The sequence below is a fragment of the Malus domestica genome, chromosome 04, assembly GCF_042453785.1.
Source record: "Malus domestica chromosome 04, GDT2T_hap1".
In the NCBI taxonomy this organism is placed as follows: Eukaryota; Viridiplantae; Streptophyta; class Magnoliopsida; order Rosales; family Rosaceae; genus Malus; species Malus domestica.
The window spans coordinates 25,380,669-25,405,872 of NC_091664.1; the positions used below are offsets into that span (position 1 = coordinate 25,380,669).

General features: G+C 37.1%; 2 protein-coding genes and 1 long non-coding RNA gene across 3 annotated transcripts; 2 read left to right on the forward strand and 1 right to left on the reverse strand.

Annotated features, from left to right (window-relative positions):
- Positions 1-7,255: 7,255 nt before the first annotated feature.
- Positions 7,256-8,182, reverse strand: LOC139195073 (uncharacterized). The gene has a single exon (XM_070820262.1). It carries the CDS (start codon positions 8,180-8,182, stop codon positions 7,256-7,258), a length of 927 nt encoding a protein of 308 aa, XP_070676363.1.
- A 1,858-nt stretch (positions 8,183-10,040) lies between these two features.
- On the forward strand, positions 10,041-14,568 carry LOC139195336 (uncharacterized). The gene is made up of 3 exons (XR_011580167.1): positions 10,041-10,176; positions 10,865-10,926; positions 14,432-14,568. It is a non-coding gene; the product is annotated as an uncharacterized lncRNA (long non-coding RNA).
- Positions 14,569-19,502: 4,934 nt separating this feature from the next.
- Positions 19,503-24,459, forward strand: LOC103433729 (TOM1-like protein 6). Its single transcript, XM_008372002.4, has 9 exons — positions 19,503-19,954; positions 20,649-20,727; positions 20,831-20,929; positions 21,691-21,804; positions 22,115-22,278; positions 22,421-22,502; positions 22,584-22,669; positions 22,774-23,070; positions 23,304-24,459. Exons 1-9 carry the CDS (start codon positions 19,821-19,823, stop codon positions 24,214-24,216), a joined length of 1,968 nt encoding a protein of 655 aa, XP_008370224.1. The 5' UTR covers positions 19,503-19,820; the 3' UTR covers positions 24,217-24,459.
- Positions 24,460-25,204: the final 745 nt, after the last annotated feature.

A 25,204-nucleotide genomic window follows, 5' to 3' on the forward strand; every position in this document is an offset into this window, starting at 1 on the left:
AATTTCTCCAAAATGCACCAAAATGCATCTTATTGCTTCATAAGGCCTATGGACCTACAAACACACGAAAAATAGCTTAAAATACATAATTAACTAAGAAATAACAACATAAATGCATGAGAACAAGCTAACTCAGTCGCATAAATATGCTTCTATCATTACGCGGATTCGTCTGCTTCTGTAAGTAAGGCATCCGACTGCCAACCCTATGGCTAACAACTTTGCAAAAGTTTTACACCAACACCTACGGCTGCGTAGGCTACGCGGGCCTGTCTAATTATAGAAAAGTAGCACGCATGCCACTGGTCTATAAGGTCTAAAGGTTAGGGCATGGACAAAAAGAAGCGAAGATGGAGAAATTGAAGGAAGCAAGTTTATTAAATTTTCTAGCAAAATTGATAAACAACTAGCAAAAACCGAAGGAGTTCAAGCTAAAGCAACAAGGAAAAACAAAGAAAATCCTAAAGGCTACCTAAGAGACTACTCTTGTCACGCCCAAATCCCGACCTACGTCTATGACCGACATGTAACGTCATCAAAAACCCATATATCTAACATACCCCGTCTGTGAGATATGTACCAAGCTCAACTCATGCCTCGAATTTGCGTAGTAATTTTTTTTTCCGTATACTTTATGGCTGCATCTAACCTCCTCGTTAGACTACTTACGTACCCTCAATAGGGATCAAGCCATTCGTAGTTCACCATTCAAAAAATCAAACATTTATCCCACTGAGTTCAAGTAGAAAAGCATAACATTCCTTAATCATTTAATATAACCTGATAGCATGAAATTCCTGGGCTCAGGCTACATAACAAACCCTCATGAAATCATGATTTCTCTTCCATCCTACATATAAATCATTATGTCTCATCATGATATCACAATTCACAACATACATCATATTTAAGAACCTACGAAACACAAAACCATTCTCTAGCCATATTAATTAATTAATTTGATCAACGTAATAACAATCATTCCCATATCTTCTAAATTCATACCTTATGAAATCATAATCGAATCGTAGAAAATCCCGAAGGAATCACCCAGACGTCCAACATATTTTCTAACTCAATTCACAAGATTCTCGAAACCATGGACACAAATATATATATAAAACTAAGGCTAGAGTGACACAGTTAGGCCAAACCTATTTCTCCAAATAATGGGATTTCAGACCACTCTACGAAATCAACCAACCTCGGGTTCCGGACCACTCAACGAAACCAAACTAAATATGATCGCCTATCAAATGGACCAAGTACAACTAATCATCATCACCTCTAAAATGCGTATGGTCCCCTATCGCGGATATACCAAGCGGGACTGTATCATATAACTCTAGGTAGTGATCACCCATACCAAGCATGATCACTCCTAGCATACGTATGGTCCCTCATCGCGGATATACCAAGCAAGACCATCCATGTACCACTACTACATGGTGCGGTCTCATCATCACACATTATACCCAATTATACGTACATGCACTATCGATTCCACATATCAACCAACATCTAGTCATATGGAGCACAGCACAAGGAATTCCCCTAATTACTATTTATACTAAAAATCTAATAAAGTACCTAACTCATCTCCTGACTTTCATCCCTATCACATACTAGGTAGTAATGCCAAGTTCAAATAGGTATTCAGTTGGCAATCATATCCAAATAATTATCAAACAATAATTAGATCCCATAATTGTCATAACATTCATCATAATTATCATTCACATTATTTAAAAGATAATTAAACACATATATATCACAAACATCATCAGTACACAAGCCAAATCATATGTAATAAGCATAGGTCTATGGCTAAATATATAAAAATCACATTTCAATAGAAATCATATTTATAAGACCAAATCATACCAATATAAGAATATAAGATAATAATCATATCTCATTATTATTTAGAACGTTTCGAGATATGTTGATCACAAATCAACGATAGGGTCCAAAACTCTACGTAATTCGATCCTGAAGATCCGCACATTGGATTTCTGATCCATAACTTCCCAAAGTCCACATTATGCTTCTAGAATAACATACTAAAATTTCATTATGATCTAACGGTCGGATTGTCGTCAATCACACAAACAAGTGGCGGTCCAATTTGATCACCACACCAAACAATTGAATTTCGGGAAACCAAGCTAGACATAGGTTCACAGGGTCACTAGAAGGTATTTGGTACTTAGACAAACTTGTGGACGGTCCCACGCATCGCCACACGTTGTGGTAGCCAAGGTGGAGGGTTTAGAAACCCCGAATTTTCAACATTAACTAAATCAGCTCAAATTTTCATGGTAGCTAGAGCTCAACAAAGGAAACACTTTTCACAACTAGGCCGACGATAAATTCTAACCGGAAACCGTCCAAATTCACCAGAGAAAACAGGATTTCTAGGGTTCTAAACACCAACTCTAAAATGAATACGAAAGCACAAACTAAGCATACCAACTTGAATATTATGAAGAGTAGATGAAGTTTCATACCTCACTCAAAGGAAATGGTTGCCGAAATCACCAGAAAAATGACAAAATCGCCGGAAACCCATGGAACTTTGCTGCCTCGAATTGGAAAAATGGATAAGAAAATGGGAAATCTAACACTACAGAGATGTAGGGCTCGTCAAGAGCTTTCCATGGACACCAAGATCACCTAAAACGGAGCTCCGATGAAGGAGATACAAGCGGGTCAAGTTTGTGGGTTAACAGGTCCAATTCTCCCCTAAAACGGGTTAGCAGCAGCCCTTTTTCTTTTTTTTCAAAAAACCTCCCTTTTTTTTTCGATTGGACCTCCCTTCAACCTTTACTTCTGATTGGCCACAAAAGCAAATACCTCCTTGGGCTTTTTCCCTCAAAGTGAGAGTTTAAATAATTTCTAAAATCTATAGTTTAGTAACACAACTTCAAACGTTCGTAACTATATTGTTATAATCCGGACTAGCAAACGGTTTTCGCCTACGCGGTCGTGGTTTCGAGATCTATTCAAAAACGTTACTTGTAACCTCGAAAGGTCAACGAGTAAATAATAATTTTCCAAACTTCACTCTTCGTAACTAGTTTAATTGAAATCTAAATTCAAATAAATTAATATAAATTCTTGAAAAATAATATAAAATCTCAATAGTACAAATACGTAGATTATAACAGTGAAATCCAAGAACGGGATTTCACAACTATTCAGCAACTTGGACATCTCTCAACCACCACACCTTCAGCAGTCGTGATACTCTCAGCAGCGGCACCATCCGGCGCTTCACCCTCAGCTGCCCCAGCCTGGGTACCAACTTCTCCGAGTACTACACCAATAGAAGATTCAAAAGTAAAGGCGAGCAAGTCTTCCAGAGAAATAGAGAAGGTCTCAAAGTCTTTACCAAAAAACTCAAAGTTAGACGGTCGCCCAAAGAGATGGTCTACATAACCAAGCTCGTAGAAATCGGCTTGACTCTGAATAAGCGAAGCCTCGAACCCAGTATTCTCACCCTTCAACTACTCATTCTCCTTAAGTGGGCAAGCACGAACCCGCTGCAGCTCCTCCATTTCCTTCTTCAGATTGTCGTTGATCTTCAAAACATTTTGGAGTTCCAACACTTGAGGCTCAAGCCTATCAACAACCTTCTTGAAGTGAATCACTTGGTTGTAAGCAGGGATCAGTTTTTCATCCTTTGCATAAACAGCAGAACGGAATTCAAAGATAGAACATCCAAGATCTTGAATCTGAGGTATGTAACACTCGATCTCTTTCTCTGCACTTTTGTACTTTACTTGAATCACGTCAAGCCTAGCCTTTAAATCCACAATCTCTTGGCGAGTGGTCTCAAGCTGCAAAGAAGTGGGGGCAGAGATACTAGACCCCTTCAAAGTAGTCAAAGCAGCAAGTTCAGATTCCAATTTCTTGACTTTTTTCTACAGAGGAATAAGCTTCGGCTGCCACAGTTCTTGCCACCTCCTTAGTAGCATTGGTATCCTCTTGATCAAGAAGTATAGACTCGGCAGTCAGAATCGCCGTTTTCTGCATCATGGCCAACAGAGCAGTCCTCCTATACTCGGGAACTTGGGCCAACAACTCCTTTGACGCCATCAACAAACTTGGCACATACATCCATGTCCTCGAGCATGTCTGGTTTCAAGAGCGCACAAATCTCAGTAGCTTCCCCAGAAACAGACTTGTTGGATCTCTCATGACTGCCTATGCGGACAGTTTCCTTATTTTCAGCAAACGAGTCAATTTTAGCAGCAGAGGAAGTAGATTTTGGTGCCATTCTAGCAGGTAGAGATGCCTTTTCATTCTTCATAGTAGCAAGCCTCTTCAAAGGTGAGCTAGGCTTAGCTCCAAATGAACGCTTTGGCATAAACTTTGGCACATGAGGCATGGAGGAACTTCTGCGCTGAGCAATCCTTTCAGCAATTGAGCTAGCAACCTTCGAAACGACAGGTGTCACCGGCACAGATCTAGCAGTCTCCTCTTTCTCGCCCTTAGAGGAAGTCAAGTTAATCACAAGCTTAGGAGCAGCCGGCGAACCCTTACGAGCAACAAAAGAAGTCTTCAATTTCTTTTCAGCATGCGTCTCTTGAGCAAGCAGGGAAAGCCTCTTTTTCCCACCTTCATTTGTAGCATGCTCCACCACAGTGATAGGACGAGCCAACGCCTCAGCCTTGATTTGTTTTATCTCTTCTCTCAGGGGCAGCCCATATTTTTTCCTACGAAGAGGACTAAGCAACCAGCGTCATTCACTGTACTCGGAGGGGATACCCAGGGCAACATGTATTTTCCTCATGTCCAGAGAAGCCTTAGGAGTGGAGCCAAATTCTGAATCTACAAAAACAGCGGAAGACAATAAAAAAATGGAAGAGCAGCTTAGCACTAAAACAAAGTAGCCGAGAAGATTAAGCAGCCTACTTACCGGATATGAAAATTGTTAGTACACGCAGCTCGAGGGAAGAATCAAATTCCCATTCTCCACTTATCTCCAAAGTCTCCTTAGCCTAATCATGATCTCCCTTGCTCGAGTTATCAAAAAGCCTATGACTGCAGCTGCCCAACTCCATTGATATGACCTATGTCGAAGAATTACCAAAATTCATTGACATTTAGATCTAAGTCAAAGAATTTGGATAGGTTGTGGAATCCCACCATCACACGGACCGCATTTAGAGAACATTGGGCAGGGGCACATCTCATGGAGCATAGCACTTCTTGGAAGAAAAGCAGCATACGAAAAGTAAACCCTAACACAAAATAGTAGGGGTGGAACTTATTGGCTCTCTAAGCCCCATCGCATGGCTCACGGCTGCTACCATCCTTAACTCGCTTCACACGCACTCCCGACGGAATGGCATGCCAATATGCCTCAAGGAAGTTTCTAAACAAATAATCGGAGCTAATCTTGAAGTGAGCAACCTTGAAGTAGCCAACCTTGCTCAAAGACCCGTCTTGACGATACAACGGCGGCACGTCATCACCATTCTTGTGGCTCGAGGAAGACATACTTGAAGGAATTCTACAAAAGAACAGTGAAGATTCATTAGAAGGCTGTACAACGGCGGCACAGGTAAGCCTCACAGCCCAAGTCCTCCTGGGCATTCTCTCCTTTTTTGGCACAAGCAGGCCACACGGCCCAGTGTTAAAAAAAAAAAGTTTAAAGCCGCAGGAGCCCAGCAAACTTGCCAGGCCCCACGGCCTAGCCTATCCACCCTCAACAATCAACATCAGCGCCCAAGACCACCCACGGAAGCACCTTGCTATAACTATTCAAAGACACATCGACCACCCACGAGCTAAATTTCAAGCCCCGAGGCTTCCAAAAAAATCAAGAAGACAAGAAAAATAACTTTTTTCTTACCTAGAAGCAACGAGAAAACGAAGCAAGCAACGAAAGACGATCCTTTGCAATGGGCAAGATGTGGAAGATTGCTAGAGGAGGGGGAACAAATATCCTCTAAACTCTCTCCCTCTTGTAAGGTAGAATAAATTGCTCTCCAAAATTGATTTAATAATCCACTTAAGGTGGACTTAAATAGTCTTTGAGAGAAATTTATTTCCTTTTCCTAGAAGGATCTAATTTCCTATTAAAAAAGAGAATCAACATCAAAATAGGAAACAATTCAAAGTTTCCCAAGGCAAGAAAATCTCTACACCTGTTACCCTTTTCTGCGAGCAGACCAATAGATGTGGGGGCATTTGTGGAGCCAAAAATAATCAGGAGGCAACATATGGATTTTTGGACATAAGAGGATATAAATACCTTTGAGGCATAACGCCCGAGCAGTGGGCAATCATCCTTTAACCAAGTCAAAAGTGCCCAAAATAGGTAACAATTCAAAACATATTTCATCAAATCCCTTCTATAAGGTAACTCCCAAAACCTATTTCATTCCATATATTCTTTACCTCATTTTCCCTTTTTTAGCTAATCAATTAGCTATTTATTTTATTCATCCCATAACCTCCAAAACATTCCTTCTAAAAATATGTTAATTGGCTAATTAATGGATTTATTACCTAATTAATCCATTAATTACCAATTAAATCACCCATTAACTACAAACTACATTCAAAAACATCCCAAAGGGCCAGCCACCTTTTCTCCAAGGGGGACCGGCCATACCCTATATATACTACCCCATTTTCTCTAAAAACCTAAGTCCACACTCTTGCAAAAACTCCAAAAACTCTCTAAACACTTTTCTCTCTAAATTCTAACTTTGGCATCATAGGTTCTTCGGCCAAAGCCCCCTATTCATCGTGGGCGCGTGAAGCTCTTGGCCTTGACCCTAAGGTGTTAATTGTTTTGTAGGTGCAATTTTGTCCAAAAAGAAGGAGATGGAAATTTGCATCCACAACCACCAAGTCAAGATGGTGGATATCATTATTAAGTTTATGTAGTTTATGAATTATCGATTGTATTAAGTGTATGTGGTTTATGAATTGCCATTTGTATTAAGTTTATGTACTTTATTATTTGTCGTGTGTATTAAATTTTTGGCTTATTAATCTAGATGCCTTCAATAATTATTGTACTTATTATTGCACACTTTGGTGTACAATAGATGCCTTCAATAATTCAAACGACATGCAATAATTTTGACAACGTACTAGACAAAAGACTTCGCACAAGAAAACACTTCAATTTATTATTAGAAAATACCAACATGGTACACTTAAAATTATTACATAAAATAACAACATAGCACACTTAAAATTAACACAAGAACACATTAATACACCAACATCATCAACGTTCGCCTTCTCGATGCCATATATGCTCAACCAAATCCTTGCGGAGTGTATCATGAATTTGAGGAGCTTGAATTTTATTTAAACGTCTCATATACTCACTCAATGTAACCTTATCTTGTCGGGTCTCATATGTGGTTGCAGCGAGATATTCAACATATCTTGCCATAGCTCTCGCACGTGTTGGTTGGTCATCATCCACATCTTCGTCTAAATCTTCATCAATTTCGATGTACTCATCTTCCACAATCATGTTGTGCAAAATTATGCACGTCATCATGATTGAATGGATGTCTTCGGTATGCCACAATCGTGCAGCCCATCTAACAATGGCCCATCGAGCTTGTAGGATCCCAATTTGTAGAAACCTCTTCAAATCTTCATGATTTGGCTTGCAAATGTATGTGGTTCCATATGTGGCTTCACTTTCCTTACAAAAACGCTTCAAGTTCTCAATAGCAGTAGTCTCTGCAAGTCGGTAATACTCGTCAGTTGAGTCTGCAGAGCACCCATTAGCTAGCATCTGAAATGCAGATGCGAGCTTCTGATAAAGTGATAGACTTTGTCGGCCTACGACATCTATCTTCCTTGCAAAGTAGTGATCATGATTGACAAATGCGTTCAAGATGCTTTCAAAAAACTCTCTCATCATCTGAAACTGCCTCCGAAAATCTTGAGCAGGATATCTTGAACGCTCAATGAAATAATCTTTCATCATCCAATCATAACACTCTTCTCTATCACACTGCACAAATGAACGCCAAGTGATAGAACCATGAAAGTTAGATTCAGCATGATGCTCATATTGCATAAGCGAGTTTGCAAATTTGGCTTCTACATTCATCATTTCTACATCCGCATTGTCAAGGCTTGCTTGGTATTGTGCCATCTGCATTGCCCTGCTACACCTTCTTCTATCACCCATTAATTCTATCACCCATTAATAAGATATTGAAGATTTTTAGTAAACAAAAACACTTTGAAAGGTGGCAGATTGGTGAATATGTTGTGTGATGGTTTGATATTCAACCTATGTGTTTATATAGAGGATAATTGAAGGTTTCAATTTCATGTGTGTAGGTTTGTGTTTCATATGTTTTGTATGTCCTTCACTTGTGTTTTGTGTGTCTTGTGTGTTTCATGTATTTTGTGTTTATACATCTCTTTCATGATTTTCACATTCTTCCATAGTGTTTCATGAGTTTCATGTATTGATTTAGTGATTTTTCAATATTTATCAGAATTAAAATATTTTTAGATTAAAATGTTCATAAAATTAATTTACGTTAGTCTACATAATTTTTTTTAAAGTTAATTTAAGAAAAAAATTAGCCTAAGTTCATTGTTTAATAATATGGGGGCTAAAATTTTAAGTCAGAAGGGTTGGAGTAGAAAAACTGTTTCTAGACTAAAAGCTAAATTTTGGGGGCTAAAAATATTAGTTTTTAGCCCAAGGGTTGGAGATGGGGCCGAAAATAGCTCTAATGGCTGATTTGGTATTGCTGTGCTTTGAAAAAAAAACTGCTGTGAAAATAAGCGGATGTGCTGTGAGAATAAGCGGCTGTGAAATAAATCAGCAGAGTGTTTAGTAAACTTTTTTGTAAAAGTGCTTTTGGAAAAAAAAAGCAGTCTAATAGTGGGTCTTTTCATTAAAGAAGCACTGTAGCTCCGTGTGCTTTGAAAAAAAAGCCAGTTTTCCAAAGCTGCAAATAGCAGCTTCAGCTTGTTCCTTTGATTTCAGCTTATTCTCACAGCAGCTTCCAAAATAAGCCATTTTTTTTCAGTTTATCAAACACGTAAAACCCTCACAGCTTTTTTTCATGGATGCTTTTTTTTTAAGAACCTCACTCCCAAACTAGGTCTAAAACTATCTCCAACAGAATGCCAGACCAAAGGGCTCGTGGACCCCGCCGGACAAAAAAGGGCCAACCGGGTGACCCAAATGAGCCAGCCAGCAGGCCCTGGGCTAGGCTAAAAAAATTTGAATCTCAACAGTTAGCTAACGTCAGCTAGCCGTTATTTTTTTTATTATTAATAGTTTTTTATAGTTTTTGGGCCAAAATTTTAAAAAGAATGTTTAATTAAGGTCCAGAAAGGTGATTGGTTCTATGTGAGGATATTGCTTTTATAAGCATGTTTGATTGCTTAAACCTCTCACACAGCCGATGTGGGACAAATATAATGGGTGCCACACATGCAAGCTTTTGCTTGCTCAATTCTCTCCCAATGTGGGACAAATATAATGGGTGCCCCAAATATAAGCTTCCTATTAGAGATGGTAAATGTGCATTTAATTTAGGTTGTTGTAGTTTTTAAATTTAAATAATATGTTTGGCCCTATGACTCTTTGGTCCTCGGATGAAGATGGTTTTTTTGACAGGGCTAAACGAGCCATATGGCTCTCGATTGGAGATAGTAAGAAATATAGTCATGCACTGTTGATTAAAATATTAATTTTTTGGAAGATGATATAGCTAAAACGAGTCATCTGGCAGCATTGGGTTGGAAATGGCCTAAGCATTTTTATTCGGTTAGAACAGTCAGATTTAAGGAAGAAATAGAAAATTAATATTTCTTCGTCTCCATCCTCTTCGCGTCTCCGCCATTGTTACTTGCTGTTGAGCTACGGAAATTAGATATCAGAGAGTAAAAAATTCGATATCAAAGCGTTAAAAATCCGAAAGCTTTCTTTTTTCTTGTTAGGGTTTCGAGATTTTCCACCTATCCAAACAAGAAATAATCATGGCGGGTGAATTTTCCGGGAATGTGAAAGCTGATAGCAGAGACGTCGTCGTTAACGTCGTCGTTAACGTCGTCTTCGACGAGTGTGGCTGTGGACAAGGCGACGAGCGATCTTCTGATAAATCCTGATTGGACTATGAACATAGACATCTGCGATTCCATCAATTCTCATCGTTGGTATGTGTATGTGTATATACATGTATATATTCAAAGCTTTTGCTTTTTCAATCTTTTGGGTTTTGTTTGTTTCTTCTTGTTTTGGTTTTTTGAGTTGACTTTATATTTCTATCCCCTAGGGTTTCTCTGATTGTTTGGAAATTTATCGGTTTGATGTTATCTGTGTAATACCGAAAAACGAAAGGGTCCTGGATTTTTTTTCCTTTTTGGTGTTTCTTTAGGGTGTTTTTGTTTGGCGTTTCTTTGTCAATATTATTAGCGATTAGAAATTAGGATGTGATATTCCCACATCCTATTTTACTTTTCACATACCTTTTTAATTTTCGACTGTCGGATTGGATGAATTGGAGAAAATCAACGGACAGAATTTATCAAGAGGTGTGTGAGAAGTAAAACGGGGTGTGTGGATAGCACACCCCTTATTATAGTGTAGTTAGATTCATTTTTATGATTCGCTAAGTTTGTGTAATCCTATTGTATCAGTGTCTTTTTGCAATCACAATCGTAATCGAATATCAATTTTGCATATACAATCGCCACTGCATAAGGGAGCTCACAATTCTCGAATTGCATGCTCCTCCATTGTAATTCTGTAATTTCTTGTGATCAAGCACGTATCTTTAATTTAATTGTGATTTCCAATGTAATTTTTTTACTGGAGCTGACGATTGTGGTATTTATAATCTAGGAAGCAAGTGAAGAGTGCGATCCGATTGAAGAACGGTAGTAGGTCACATTGAGCTTTTTAAGGTATTTTCTAATTCCTTTTTGACATTAACTTGTGTTTTAAACAAGGATTTCGAATGCATTTATCATATCCAACTAGTCTGTAAATTGCTTGTGTAGTTTTCTTTACAGTATTGACATTGTGGTTTATAGGACTCTAGATCTATGTTTATCATATAGAAATTATTTGTTTCTGCATAAGGGCTATAAATATTATGTTTATCATATTGAAAATATGATTTTTGATATTTCTCTGTAATTTTCATTTGAAACTGTTTTTTATTGCCTTTCATCACAATTAATGTAATTCATTGATGTTCAAATTGATTACGTTTAATGTTCTGTTCGAAAATGAAAGTTTGTGCATCGTGGTATCAACACATTTAAAAGAATTGGCTTTACCATGGTGATGAGGACATCTTTTAGGAGAAGTGTATTCCTTGTTGGTGAAATATTTCTTTGCTAGCTCCAGTGTGTAAGTCTTTATTATTGTTGGTTTGATGGATGCCCTTGGAGTTATTTTAATGTGACCTATGCTTGGTATGCATTTCTTTATGGCAATAAATGAAGGTATGAAAATTTCAGCATTCATTACAATTATACTATGCAATGCAATTAAAATTTCCTTGAATTGTTTGTTCTGCATTTTGATATTGTATATGTGTGCTCATCTTAGATTTGAAATTAGAAATGATGGTGTTAAAGAATTGATGAGGTTAGCAGGTTTTGACATGAGTGATTGCAGGAAAAATATACAAGGTAATCAATCTGACAGGTAAAACCATGGCTCAAGCAAACAAGTTTCTACCTAATGTACTAGCCAATGGTGGTGTACAACCACCTATCGTTATTGCTTAGCACCCGGATGTGATAAATCTCATTGCACCACATACCCTACAAGAGCATGAAGAGCCTACAGAAACCATTGGAGTTTATACAATGCAATCATTTGTCGGAAATTATATTGGTGAATTCAGTAGGGCCTTGGTGGGAGACGTAATAGGCGTGAAATACGAGATTAGCAGATTAGCCATGAATAATGGACTCGCTGGCAAACATCAGGTTATCTTTGCTTTGTGGTAGCAACAAGGAGGCTTGAGAACGTCAAATTTACAACTGGAAAGAGTCCCTTTCAACAATTTGCAGTTTTCATTACATGCGATGCTGCTTGGTGCGTGAGTATATATTTTGTTAGTGTTATTTTTTTGCTCAAAGTAAGTTGCATTAATCTATGTTAAAATTTGATAATGAGATTTTATTTCCTTTTTTCAGGACTCCCGACGATGAAATCCCAGAGAAAGGAGACAGCGAGGAAATCCTAGAAGACGATGATAATGAGATGTTCGATGGAGAAGGCCAACTCCCAAATGATGGTTGGTTTGAAGACCATAATTTGACTACTGGCAACATCATCCGGTAATTATATACCTATGTGTGTAATGTCTTTTATTGTTTTACATATATTATTAGCAACTTAATCTTTTGAGAATAACTAATTTTTCATTATTTCAATTTCTCGAACCAAGGAAATGTGCATGTAGCCCAACGTACTCCCGTATTTCAACCATTAAGATTCTTTTTGAACCCTTTGGCTCTCAATAGACGTTGTGTGGAACAACTTGTCTACCTCGACAGGACTGATGACTTATCAGGATCATTTGAAGTTGACTATGTAAATAGTCAGGTACAAGCAATTCAGATCCTATATGGCATGATTCCAGAGGACGGGCAGGAATTCAAAGATTTTCTTATTCCAGTGGCAATGATAAATCTTTACAACATAGGCAGAAATCTAGAAAAAAGTCGTCCTATGTTGTAAAGATTTATCATTGCCACTGGAATCCTGCCTTCTGGGATCTGGATTGCTTGTACCTGACTATTTACATATTCAACTGCAAATGCTCATGATAAGTCAGCAATCCTGCCGAGGTAGACAAGTTGTTGTTCCATACAACATCTGTTGACAGACAAAGGTTTCAAAAAGAATCTTAATGGTTGAAATACGGGAGTACGTTGGGCTACATGTATGTTTCCTTCTTGGTTCGAGAACCTAAAATAATGAAAAATCAGTTATTCTCAAAAGATTAAGTTGTTAATAATATAGTGTAAAACAATAAAAGGCATTACACACACAAATATATAATTACTGAATGATGTCGCCAGTGGTCAAATTATGGTCTTCAAACCAACCATCATTTGGGAGTTGGCCTTCTCCATCGAACATCTCATTATCATCATGTTCTAGGATTTCCTCGATGTCTTCCTCCTTCCGGATTTCATCGTCGGAAGTCCTGAAACAAGGAAATAAACTCTCATTATCAAATTTTAACAGAGATTAATGCACCTTACTTTGAGCAAAAAAATAACACTAACAAAATATATACTCGCGCACCAAGCAGCACTGCATGTAATGGAAACTGCAGGTTGTTGAAAGGGACTTTTTCTAGTAGTAAAGTTGACATTCTCAGGCCTCATTTTTGCTGCCACAAAGTAAAGATAACCTGATGTTTGCCAGCTAGTCCATTATTCATGGCTAATCTGCTAATCTCGTTTTTCATGCCTATTACGTTTCCCACCAAGGCCCTACTGAATTCACCGATATAAGTTTCGAAAAATGCTTGCATTGTATAAACTCCATTGGTTTTTGTAGGTTCTTCATGCGATTGTAGGGTATGTGGTGCAATGAGATTTATCACATCCGGGTGCTGAGCAAAAACGACAGGTAGTTGTACACCACCATTGGCTAGTACATTAGGTGGAAACCCGTTTGCTTGAGCCATGGTTTTACTTGTCAAATTGATTACCTTGTATATTTTGCCTGCAATCACTCATGTCAAAACCTGCTAACCTCACCAATGCTTTAACACCATCATTTCTAATTTCAAATCTAAGCTAAGCACACATATACAATATCAAAATGCAGAACAAACAATTCAAGGAAATTTTAATTGCATTGCATAGTATAATTGTAATGAATGCTAAAATTTTCTGGGTAAATTACATAAAACTACCTCAACTATTGGGTCAGTCACAGTTTCATACCCATTCTTTAAAAAATTTCAATATCATACCTTATCTTTGAATTTGTTGCAATGTCATATCTTCCGTCGGTTGTCTGTCAATTCCTCTGTTAAATGTTGATGTGGCTTGAAGCGAGGCCCACTTTATATTAAAAAATAATAATTTACCCTTAAAAAAATAAAGTAAAATAAAAACTTCCCCGTCCCATTCCCTTTCCCTACAATCCAAATCCAAAACCCCCAAACCCAGATCCCACCCACACCAACATCTCCGCCCTCAGACCCACATCCTCCTTCTTTGTTGCTGCCACGTCATTTTGAAGGTCTTGAATCCTCAAACCCTCATCGATTGCTTCCTCCAATTCATGCTAACCTCTGTCGCTCTCCTTCAAACTCTCGGATTCGACATCGTCGTTTCGTTTCTTGAAGAACTCTTCCTGCGACTCCCTTAGATTTTCATAACAACGCATATGCACATCTTTAAATGTCCCTTCTCTTTGCACTTGTAGGCGACATTCAGGTTCTCCTTCTTTGATTTCTTCTTTGTGACGATGAACTTTCTCTCCCGGATCTTGTTCCGAGGAAAACGAACAACCAGGTTTGTGTTCTTAGATGCCGATTTTTGGGACTTCGATGCCGATTTCGACACAGGTGAAGCGGTGGGTTTCGGTCCAAGTGTATCTCAAGTTATCGTGCTTCTTGGATCGAGACCCATGCTGGTTTTTCACAAGAGTTACTGCTCCAGCGTTCTTGCCGATCAAATCCATCGAAATGTGATCGAAAATGAGAGATTAGGAGGTTGAGGGTGGCCGACGGTGAGTGCTTGCAGAAGAGGGTGCAATTAGGGTTTAGGGGTTGGATAGGAGGAGGAGGAGGAGGATGCTGATGATATGGCAGCGGCAGAGAATGATGAGGTGGGTCTGGGGGGGAGATGTTGGCATGGGTGGGATCTAGGTTTGGGGTGGTTTTGGATTTGGGTTGCAGGGAAGGGGAAGGGGTCGGGGAAGATGGGTTTTTTTTTTTAAGGGTAAATTATTTTTTTTAATATTTTATTATTTTTTAATAGAAAGTAGGTCCCACCTCAAGCCACGTCAGCATTTAACAGAGAAATTGACATACAACATATGAAAGGTATGACATTGCAACAAATTCGAAGATAAGGTATGACATTGAAATTTTTTAAAGAAGTATGAAACTGTGGCTGACCCAATAGTTAAGGTAGTTTTATGTAATTTATCCAAATTTTCATACTTTCATTTACTGCCATAAAGAAATACATACCAAGCATAGATCACACTAAAATAACTCCAAAGGCATCCATCAAACCAACAATAATAAATACTGACACACTGGAGCCAGCAAAGAAATACTTCACCAACAAGGAATAGACTTCTCTTAAAAGATGGCCTTATCATCAAGGTAAAACCAATTCTTTTAAGGAAACTATAACGAAAAACTCCCGGTACTGTTCACTTTAACGAAAAACCACTTTTTTACATTAAAATGTCAATCCTGGTACTATTCACTTTACTCTTTATTTTGTTCTTTTCATTAAAACTCAAAGTTTTCAAGCCATTTGCATTAGTTTTCATTTCTTTTAAATGTGTTGAAACCACGACGCACAAATGTTTTGTTTCATCATTTTTCAATTGTTTTCTGTGTTTGGATTCACTTTCGAACAGAACATTATATTGAAGTAAGTAATCAATTTGAACATCAATGAATTACATTAATTGTATGCGATTAAAGGCAATAAAAACAGTTTCAAATGAAAATTACAGAGAAATAGCAAAAATCGTAATTTCAATATGATAAACATAATATTTATAGCCCTTATGCAGAAACAAATCATTTCTATATGATAAACATAGATCTAGAGTCCTATAAATCACAATGTCAATACTGTAAAGAAAACTACACAAGCAATTTACCGGACCAGCGTGCTCTGTATCCAAAAGAAATGATAAATTCATTCGAAATCCTTGTTTAAAACACAAGTCAATGTCAAAAAGGAATTAGAAAATACCTTAAAAAGCTATATGTGACCTACTACTGTTCTTCAATCGGATCAAACTCTTCACCTGCTTCCTAGATTATAAATACCATAATCGTCAGCTCCAGTAAAAAATTACATTGCAAATCACAATAAAACTAAAGATACATGCTCGATCACAAGAAATTGCAGAATTACAATGGAGGAGCATGCAATTCGAGAATTGTGATCTCCAGAGCAATTGTATATGCAAACTCGATATTCGATTACAATTGTGATTGCAAAAAGACACTGATACAATAGGATTACACAAACTTAGCGAATCGTAAAAATGAATCAACTATGCTATAATCCCTAATCGCTGATAATATTGACAAAGAAACGCCAAAATGTCGGGGTTTATCCACTTGGAGACAGAATTAGATATGTTTTTGGCTTCTAACGCAAAGGAAGACACCCATGATTTCAAGGTCAAAGGAAGTTTTAGGGAAAGATCATGCACTATATTCTATATATACCAGAGACTAGACTATCATTGCACAAGTAAGATTAATCGTTTGATTTATTTTCATAATTAATTAAACAAATGAACTGATATTGGCACTTCAAAAAATTTTATTTTACATTTAGTAGTTTGTGTTTGTGGCGAATCAAAGAAAACGCGACTCAAAGTTCTCAGAACCTTTGTAGTCCTTGGTACGCGAATCACCACAGCAAAAGGCATAATTTACTAGCTGAATAATTCGACCGCGAATCACCACAGCAAAACGCATAATTTACTAGCTGAATAATTCGACGGACTGAAACATAGAGTACATGAATACATGCTATGGCACCAACTCCTGTAAAGTAATCCGTCAAGTGAAAAGAGGCACGAACACTCATCGACTCGAAAGCTTTTCAATTATCTGGCAAAGACATCGTAATTTCTCGTGTCAATTATATAATATTAAGTGTAAATTTCTTTTTATAATATATTGTGATTGTCATGAAACGTTACAATTGTAGTATACCTTATTATTCAAGACTTCAATTCATTTTTTTTCCGGTGAAGAGGTAGGGCGTGGACATCCCTATCCTTATTTAATTGTAGTTTTCATGGGCTATCAAAAGGAATTGGATTCCATCTGGATCTAAATTGTGGGAATACTAAGAATCATATATCTTAACTATTCATCGTGTATTGTACGGTCAGAAATTATTTAATTTTTTAATTTAAAATTAAACATAAATAATACATGATAAAAATTAACCGCATAATATACAATAAACGGTTAAAATGTGAGAATCCTTCAGATTTCACAAAGTGCATACGAAGAGGATCCTCTTCCCTATCAAAATTAAGTAAATAAATACATAAAAAAGACCAGCATGTCGCGTTGAAATTTCTATTTAGCTGGTAATTATTGACTGACAAATGTCCAAAAGCAAGTTTCACGTGTTCATGATTTGAAACCAATCAAAATATTAATACGAAAATTCCCCTTTCGATTAGCTTTTTGCTGTCTTATATATAGGTCTTTTAACAAGAGGCATCCTTATTGTTTTAAAAAAATAAAAATATCTTTTTGACTGTTAGATTTAATTTTAATAAAATTGTGTGATTAAGATTGTGTAACTTGTAATTTAATCTCAACCACACAATTTCATTAATGTCAATCCAACATACAAGAAAATGTCTTTATTTTTTTTGAAAAATGAGATCCTCTTGTTAAAGGATTCATATATATATATATATATATATATAAACAACAATGACACTGTTGAGGTCAAAAGTCTAAGAACCCAAGGACTAGTGTAGGTTCGAATTTTGTCCATAATCTCTACTTACTCCAATAAAATAATCCTGATAAATATTATAATTATCATAATCAGGATTATATAATTATTATTATTATTAGAATTATTAATTGGTAGCAAAGATTTGCTAAGCAAAATCCACACACAAAATTTTTAAAAGGGCTGATGATCTCAAGGTTTTTTTGTTAAATATATGTAAATTAAGCAGAAGCATCTCATGATATGAATCCATGCAAAATAAAAGAAGAAAACCTGAGAGGCTCTTGTGTTTTTAAGTCACGACAGATTTACTCACAATTCGTTAATCATAATCCATTAAAAAAATATAAAAAAAATCACTTTAGAAAAATTGTATATGATTTTATTAACTTAATTTACACTAAAAATTCGAATCTTAAAACTTAAATTTAGAATGTAGCTATTCACGCTTTATCCTTATACACTCCTATACTTCTGCAGTGAGAAGTGTGTGAGTGTAACAAGCACTTGTAAAGTACATATGTTACATGCACCGCATAAAAGTGAATCGAGAAAGAACGACACTTTAGTACACATGTTATATGCACCGCGTGAATGTGAATTGAGAAAGCACAAATTATGCTTGTCCTAATTTTATTCGATATAGACTATTAAGAATGTTGAGTTGAGAAAGCACAAATTACACTCATACTAATTTTATTCGATACAGACGGTTGAGAATGAACATCATATTAATAGGTAGAGGAATCTTATATAAACTTAATTAAGTTGGCTATACCCCATATTACCAGTTGAATTTGTAATGGAACTTCGACTTTCTTCCCGACTTTTCAATGAAATAAAATGAATATTGGAATAGTTTTTTTTTTTTTTTTGAAATAAAAGGATACATTGTTGAAGAGAAAATAAGAAAAGATACAAGGCCGGCCCCCATAGAGACCTTGTCGTTTGTTTGCCTCTTCGTAGGCTCTCTTGTTTCTTCGTTGACTTCTGTGCCCTGGAATGCACTTTCCTTGCTCTTCCAAAAAAAAAAAAAAAAACACACACACACAAAAAAGGTCCCATTATTATCTCATGACTTTTTTAACCTAATTATCATCACCACTCACCAATTGCCCACTAAACCCTCATCAAATAAATAAATAAATCATATAACCAATATTAAAATAATAAATTAACTTATTTTTATAATAAAATGGTTTCTATATAATTCCTTTTCCCCTTTATATCTTTTTTCGAATCATCTCCACATTAAGGTTCTTTAATTCTTATTTGAGTTTTTATTTTCTGATAATGATAAGATAAATATGCTAAATTTATATTATCAAGAAAATTTTGAATTTGGTCGAGAAACATAGCTAAATTCAAGTCTGCATTATTTTTTTATTTATCCAATTTGAATTACGGTGAAATGATATTTCTCTTTACTTGTAAGTAAGAGATTTGAACCTGGTCAAGAAATTCAGCTAAATTCAGGTTTGCATTATTCTTTTATCTATCCAATTTGAATTACGATTGAACTACATTATTGTTAATCTATTTTAAGGCTTAGATCATTGTTTGTTAAAAAAATAAAAAATAAAAAGCGTTGCTAAGATTAGTTTCTTTTAAAAAAAAGTGGACATAAAAAAGGTTAAAACAAAAAATATGAAAGTGAAAAAAAGGAGAGAAAAAAGAGGAAAAAGGACTTTTCCAAGGTCCGACGTGTACAAAAATACAGTATAGCGACCGTATGTGGCGAGCTATGCGGTTAGGCCGAAGCAGCCGTTCGCGCGTTTATTACACGTGGCGCGTGAGCCGGTGGAATTGAACTAGTTCGGAGGAAAGGCATGCTAAACTTGGCAACAGCTTAGGAATATATACAAATACAGCAAACAAGGAATCCAAAATTCAATTTCTTTCAGAGAGTAAAATATCCGAAAGCTTTCTATTTTTCTTGTTAGGGTTTCCAGATTTTCCACCCATCCAAACAAGAAATAATCATGGCGGGTGAATTTTCCGGGAAAGTGAGTTGTGGGTTTTCATTTTAGTTGCGGATTCCGTTACAAACAGAGGGAAAGTTTCTTTCTTTTGGTTCTGCTCCACCGAAAAGTCACAGAGAGAGAGAGAGAGAGAGAGAGAGAAAGATGATAGCAGCGACGTCCTCGTTAACGTCGTCTTCGGCGGGTGTGGCTGTGGACAAGGCGACGAGCGATCTTCTGATAAGTCCTGATTGGACTATGAACATAGACATCTGCGATTCCATCAATTCTCATCATTGGTATGTGTATATGTGTATATACATGTATATATTCAAAGCTTTTGCCCTTTCAATCTTTTGGGTTTTGTTTGTTTCTTCTTGTTTTGGTTTTTTGAGTTGACTTTGTATTTCTTTCAGCCTAGGGTTTCTCTGATTGATTGGAAATTTATCAGTTTGATGTTATCTGTGTAATACCAAAAATAAAACAAATATAAAGGGTGCATATTTTTTTTTTTTTTTTTTTTTTTTTTTTTTTTTTTGCCGTTACAATTTGTAATTTTTTGTGTGTATTCATGTATGAGAGAAATAGAGGAAGAGATTGATGTTGAAGTTTTTGAATCATATTATTGTTTAATTGTTTGAAACTGCTGGAGTATGTCAATTATTTGGAAATTCGAAGAGGCGGAAAGTACTCTTTCAATAAGGACATCTAAATTTCAACATATATGCAGATTTCTGGTGCAAACAATGTTTAAAACTTTGCTATATTAATTACTTCCCCTGTTTCTGGATTTTTTGCCTTTTTGGGGACAGAAACAAATTAAAGGGGCTTCTGCGCTATTTACGGAATTATATTCATGGTTTTATTCTTACCAAATACAATTGATTCATGTTCTTGCTAGTTGTGGTTTGTTCTAGTTTTTCCTTTTCTTTTTTGTATAACAAATTCTTATTTTGTGGTTGTTCATTGATCGCTGTGTGTTAAAATTTTCAGGCAGGCGAAAGATGTCGTAAAAGCTGTTAAGAAAAGGTTGCAGCATAAGAGCCCCAAAGTTCAATTTCTAGCCTTGACGGTATTTTCTAAAGGAAGCCTTTTATCTTCTTCCAATTTTTTTTCGTCAGACGTGGAAACATTTCCTTACTTATGGCTAATGATGTGCTATTCTACTTTTGTAGCTTTTGGAGACAATGGTGAAGAACTGTGGGGATTATGTACATGTTCAAATTGCAGAGAGAAATATACTAGGAGAGATGGTTAAAATTGTGAGAAAGAGGGTAAGTCTTGAATGTGTTGTTGGCAGTGTATTTTTTCGTTAAGCTGTCATTGGAGCCTTTCGTTTTCATCAATGATAAATAATCTTGAGTCTAGGGAGGGCATTCATGTCTTCAAATATATTGCACCAGAAATCTGGAACTTCTTTAGAATATCTATTAGCAAGACATATGGCCTTTAAAATGGTTTTTCTGAGGACTTTGTTACCCTGGGTTTTCATTCGCACTTCCTTTCAGGTTTGCGGTCTTTGTTGAAAGCTATTGACCTGTTTATTCTTTTATACCTTAGACACACCAATCTGTATTTTTGACGGTGTCATTTTGTATAATCCTGCAAGTGGGTTTCTTTTTAATGTGTCTTTGGTATTAGAATGATTAGTGCTCAAATGGAAAGTTCTTTCTGGTTTTCAAGGCCCCTCTACGTCTTAGATAAGCCTTGTTCTTGTGGATTTGAATACAAATTTTGAGTTTGATGACATGTTGGCAATGTCTCAATTTAGAGTATTCACACTTTTATGACATTTCTTCTCATGACTTCTTCACTGCTTCTTTTGTAGTGTGTGTTTATGCGGTACATCAAAGCTTTTTCGCTTTGTTTAAGCATTGTTGGTTGTTGAACCTTTTTACCCAAATGATGGACGTTTTCTTTTTGTTATTCTGTTTCGCCTATTATCCATTGTTAAATTTTACTCTAACAAGTCCTGTTAGTTTTTCTTTGGTTAAGAATTTCAATCTCACTTTGAAACATATGTATGGAATTTTAGGCAGATATGCAGGTTCGAGAAAAAATCTTGATATTGCTGGACTCTTGGCAAGAGGCATTTGGTGGTCCTGCTGGAAAACATCCTCAGTACTACTGGGCATGCGAGGAACTAAGGGTATACATTTAGCGATCTGGCTCAGATTTTTTAATTTATGATTGTCGTCTTTCAAGTTTGGTATTGACAATCAAGGTGCAATACCAAATCAAGAGTGCATATAATCAGATACACATCACGTTGTACACAATATATTAGAACCTCTCAAGTTCTATTTCCGAGTCGTCTTTAATGGATGTACCCTCCCTCTTTTTGCAGTTATTTCTGTTAGGTTGGAAATAGTGGCTGTTATGTAAAGAATGATTCTTTTGTATATGACAACCTGAAGAGATATTAATTAATTAATAAAAGTGTACTGCATGAATGACAGCGCTCCGGTGTAGAATTTCCCAAGCATGCATCAGAAGCAGCTCCAATATTTACACCACCTGTTACACATACAACATTGCGGCACGCTCAAGCTGGATACGGAATGCCTAGCAATTCCTCAAGAAGGCTTGATGAAACAATGGCTACAGAAATGGAGAATCTAAGGTGAGTTTGACTCTACTTTTGATTACCTATTAGCCCTTACCGTTTCCTCAGTTCTGCATTTGTTAGTGCTCTTGTTAAGGATTTCTGTAAGATCTATCTTCTGCTCATTCCTCTGCTTGATTTTTCTTTTTAATAATTTTAGTTTGTCAAGCCTGGATTCTATGAGGAATGTTATGGAGCTCTTAGATGACATGCTGCAAGCTGTGAACCCTAGTGACCGTTTGGTATGAGGAACTATGGCATTTTCAACTTATTCCTCACAACTTATGGGTAAAGAGATTTACCTTTTGTTTCTTTGTTTGTAGGCCATAAAAGATGAAGTGATAGACGAGCTTGTCAATGGATGTCGTACCAACCAGAAAAAATTAATCCATATGCTAACTACAACTGGGTGAGTTAACAGTTTCAACGTCACTTCTATTTTCTAAGTAACCAGCGCATTAAACATACTCAAGCAGTGAATATTTAATGTTACACATTTTTGGTAATATCCAGAGATGAAGAACTTCTTGCTCGGGGTCTTGATTTGAACGATAGAATGCAAAATCTGCTTGCAAAACATGATGCTATAGTTTCTGGTTTGCCTGTGCCAACTCAAGCTACAAGCTTTAGTCCCCAACCGACTGAAAAGTCTCCGTCAAGTTCCAAGCAGACTGAAGTAAAAGAGTCCAGCACAAGTGACTCTAGTCCAAGACCTAATGCTAATCTATCTGCACCAGTTGGTAACATGGCCAGGTTCCAGATTGATGAAGACGAAGAAGAGGAAGATGAATTTGCACAGCTAGCTCGAAGGTTTGTGCATGACTGGGCATCTTTCTCTGCTTTCTGTTTCTTTTTCATAGGTCATAGAAATGCTTTTTCTTATGTCAACGGTTTCAACCATTGCTGGGCCCCCATTTATTTCTTCCGTTTTGTGATTTAATGATAAATTGCATAAAGAACTTTTGGTATACCAAGTATCTATCTTAATCTCATAGTTTGGTGAAAGTTCATTAACAAGTGTTGCACTTATTCTATGGATGCAGGCATTTTAAACCACGGTCCGTGCCTCCTCCGAACACATCTGGTGGAAATAATGATAATTTGGCGTTGGTGAGCACCAGTAGCACAATAGATCCATCTTCCTCAGCAGCTACAACATCCACTCCAAGCAATGCATTAGTTCTGGCTGATCCGCCTGCACCAGTTAAGACTACAAAAGAGCAGGACATGATCGACCTTCTGAGTATCACTTTATCAACAACAGCTGCCTCCCCTGACACCACCCCTCACGCTGCACCATCTAACCCTCACACCACGCAAGACCCTCACACGGTTCCAGCATCTAATGGCAACACACATCAGGCGCCTGTTGCCCCCACGGTACAAGGAAATCCCTATCCTTCTCAGCCTTATCCTGGAAATCCAGGGATGGGGTCCTATAACAGCTATGTTGTTCCATGGGCGCAAGCACAACCTCAATCTCAACTCCAACAGCCACAGTTCCAACCTCAATCACAATTTCAACCTCAGCCTCAATTCCAGTCACAATTTCATCCTCAATATCCTCAATACTCGTCTGCCTACCCTCCCCCACCATGGGCAGCTTCACCGGGATATTCTAACCAAAATCATTTTTCCACCAATAATACATCGACTCCTCGTGCCAACGCCACCACATCTTATACGCCAGCACAATCAGCTAGACCTTTGCAGCACTTCAATTCGTTCCCTACAAGGGGAATGAATGGGATAGATACCAACGGAGGTTCAGTGAGCCCCGGTCCTAGGAGCCCTGCCCCAGCAGCAGGACAAAAGCCTTACATTCCCTCGTACCGATTATTTGAAGATCTGAATGTGTTTGGCAATGCAGATGGAAAGTTTAAGATGACAAACAGCAATACATCATCTAGCTTGTCAGGAGCTGCGGGCCAAGGTATGGTAGGTGGGAGGAAGTGAAATACTGTCGTACAGATTACGAACTGGGATGCAGCTTTGTGAATATACCTTGTATATCAGTCAGTATCTGCGTCTTCTCCCAGTTTGTGATACATTCGAATTTCGTTAGATTGGTGCGCTTTATAGATTTGCTGTTGCCATTAGTCAGCAGAATCATTCGACTCAAAGACTTTGTAGCATTTTTCTTCATAAACCAAGGCTTTTCATTATATTGAAATGAAGTCGAAATGTTTATAGCTGGACGGTTCCAATCTATATGGTGACGATGATGATGCAGCTACGCATATTTTGCGCATTCAGAATTTCAGATTCTCCGCTTCAATTTTTACTTTTCGTTACTTTCGAGCAGAGGTGTTAAGGGAGAACTCACCTCACGGCGACGCCTTAGCACTCTAATGTTAAGGCGTTAAGGAAGAACTTACCTTGACGCCTTAGCACTCTAATGTAGGCACTCTAATGTTAAGGCGTTAAGGAAGAACTTTCCTTGTGACGCCTTAGCACTCTAATGTTAAGGCGTAAAGCGCGCAATTTTGCATGAAACCTACTTCTCGTTTTGGAAAATAGTTTTGACAATGTATGCTACCGGAATCTACTGTCTCAGAACAGTTTGTTTCAGTTCGGTTTTCGCTCCCGCGATGGTTAAAACGGGCAGCCTAAGCCCTTTCAGTGCTATGAGGGCTATAAGTGAAGGGCTATTAGGCCATCTCCAACCAAATGAGCTATGGTTAGTCCCCGTCCAGATTATAACCCTACAAGAAATTATTGTTTAATAAACAGTATCAAACCATATTTATATACCATCTCTACTCATTCCGAATTTTACTAACTATTTGTACACTTTTGATGATGAAATGACCAATTTACTAAATTTTATAAATATGACATCAACATTAGAATCAGACTGCTAGTGTCCCAAGAAAAAGTAAAACTCGGTAACAATTTTTGGCTAGGAACAAAAATAGTTACATTCATTATGGCAAAAGCACCT